The sequence below is a fragment of the Procambarus clarkii genome, chromosome 8 (assembly GCF_040958095.1).
Source record: "Procambarus clarkii isolate CNS0578487 chromosome 8, FALCON_Pclarkii_2.0, whole genome shotgun sequence".
NCBI lineage: Eukaryota > Metazoa > Arthropoda > Malacostraca > Decapoda > Cambaridae > Procambarus > Procambarus clarkii.
In genome coordinates, this window is record NC_091157.1 from 11,144,469 (window position 1) to 11,146,869 (window position 2,401).

General features: G+C 40.5%; 1 protein-coding gene across 1 annotated transcript in view; it reads left to right on the forward strand.

Moving 5' to 3' along the window:
• The first annotated feature begins 2,194 nt into the window (after nt 1-2,194).
• LOC138359679 (foot protein 1 variant 2-like) overlaps nt 2,195-2,401 on the forward strand; it is a 48,503-nt gene continuing 48,296 nt past the window's right edge. The window contains exon 1 of the mRNA XM_069319100.1: nt 2,195-2,237. Within this exon, the coding sequence (XP_069175201.1) occupies nt 2,195-2,237 (43 nt within the window). The remainder of the gene's footprint in view (nt 2,238-2,401) is intronic.

Below are 2,401 nucleotides of genomic sequence, written 5' to 3' on the forward strand. Positions count from 1 at the left end.
TTAAGTTAAAAACGAATGAAAGGAACAACAGAAACGAGTAATTAAAAAAAAATTAAATCAGTTATCAATAAAACACGCAAACAGGACTACAGAACAACCTGAAAGTTACTACGTTGCGACAATATTGCAACAACGTAAGGATAGTAAATATAATGACTCCGAGGATACAAGGTATATGTAAAATTCAGTGATTCCGTTAATCATGCTATAGTATTGCTCTGAGAACGTACTGCTGTTATTGTTATAGATTTAGCTACTCTGAACAAGTTCCAAGTAGCACGGGCTATGGTGAGCCCGTAACTTACCTGGCACAGGAGCAGGGCAAGTAGCACGGGCTATGGTGAGCCCGTAGTGGACTTACCTGGCACAGGAGCGGTGCTGGCCGTTGGGAGAACGTACGGAACAGTAAAGTTAGCCCAGGCTCTTCACGGCACCCTTCGTATAGTGTCCGTATTTCGACAACACTGAGAACAGCAAACGAAACATAACACTGGATATTAATCTGAATAAATCGTAAACTGAATATCAGACCTAATGCAGCTGTAGCTGAACATTGTTCCTAATTAATCCTCAACTAGACTTAAATTGAATAAAGTTGCTTGATCAAGAAAGTAGTGTTTTTTCCATCAGAATGTAGTTCAATCGGTATTTCACTTTTCCCTACATTAGATATTGCTGGTATATTATACGCAATATATCTAATCGTATAGTGGAAACTTTCCTTCGGTCCCACAATCGACTTGATAATGGTCCAGGTCAGACCGAAACGTCGTCGTCTCTCCAATTTCTAGTGTGTGGTTTGGTCAACTCTAATTGTATATTAAAGAACACGACAGAGACAAACGCTTCGTTCAATCATCCCATCAATCAACATCTAGCAAACGGGTTTAACCTAGATGAACCATGCCATCAACTAGAGTCTGCGAAGTATCCGGGTCGCCACTCGTCTCAACAGTCGTGTGAGGAGCGAGCATTTTACGAGACTCGTGTCGATTCACATTCTGCGACATTTACAACCGATAAATCTTCCGTGTATCAACATCTCCCGGAACAGCTTTCGATGCGGACCTGCATTACTGGTCGCTATCGAGTTTATAAAACTTAATTCCAGCTGTGATGGATAGCTATCTGCGGTTGATTGGGTACAATTACCCCCTAGCGGCAGCCTTCGTGTCTGTAGCAAAGGTCTAAGGTTAGCATAAATATTAAACAATGAATGTGCTGTCGGTATCCTTTTGCATCGCCCGAACGCCAAGCACAGACTATTTTATATATAATGAAATCGTTATCTCGAGTTAAAAGCCTGTACTTCATGCGTTAGAGGTTATGAAGTTTGTAGTGAATAACACTTCTTTCTACATGATATAATGCCTAAATTATTACTGGAACAACGGAGCTGCTCCCGTCAGTATAATTTCTCAAGGTACACCTGAAAAATTACTGCTTTCTCAAGGTATACATGAGAAATTATTAATATCTAAAGGTATTCTTGAGAAATTATATCTTTTCCGAATTTGGAGGTGGTACTGAGCGAGGAAAAAAAAACCATCGACACCACGAAAGTTCAGTCAACATGACTGACAAACACTCCAGAGATATACACAATGAAATCACAATACTATCACTATACCACTATACTATCACTATATAGAAATCACTATACATCATGGAGCAAATCTGTCTTGCTGGACTGCGGGAGTGAACCAGCGTCCTGGGCCCCCCCCCCCCCCCCCCCACACACACACACACACGCACGCACGCACGCTCTGTGTTTGTCATACGCTTTCTTTTACTCCAGAGAGATTTATAATCCAGATAAGCATCCATCAATCCAGTGGGAAGCAATAAAACGAATTGCGATCACATATAGGGATATTATTGATTTCTGGGATGTATGCAAATACAATTGTATTAAGTTCACAATGGAAAATAAGCATTCATTTTATCAGTAAAATATGTAATATTTCAACCAGTTGTCAAAATCCTCAGTGGAAGAAACTTGGATCACCTGAAGCAAGCATCTACTTGGTAGATGCGTGGAAGAGCTACAAGAGCTTGGTAACACACATCTATCAAGACACATCCTCGGCACCACAAATCTACTATACCAAATACTCGGTAGAATGCGTCTACCTCGATCTAATATGATACTAGCTCAGCTTTACCATAACTAAAACCGGTATTTATAAGTGAGATGGCGCCAGGAATCTTAGTGAAACGCATTGGTAACCAGAAGGGTACAAAAGGCTTCAGAAAGATATAACTCGATATGCTATAAATAAAGATGATTATAAAATAGTGCAGGGAAAGAGCAAGAAAGAGGGAAGAGAAAAGTTGGTGGTGTTGAGGAAGAGGAAAGAGGACAGCAAAGGGAAGGAATACACACCTCTTCCCTGAAACC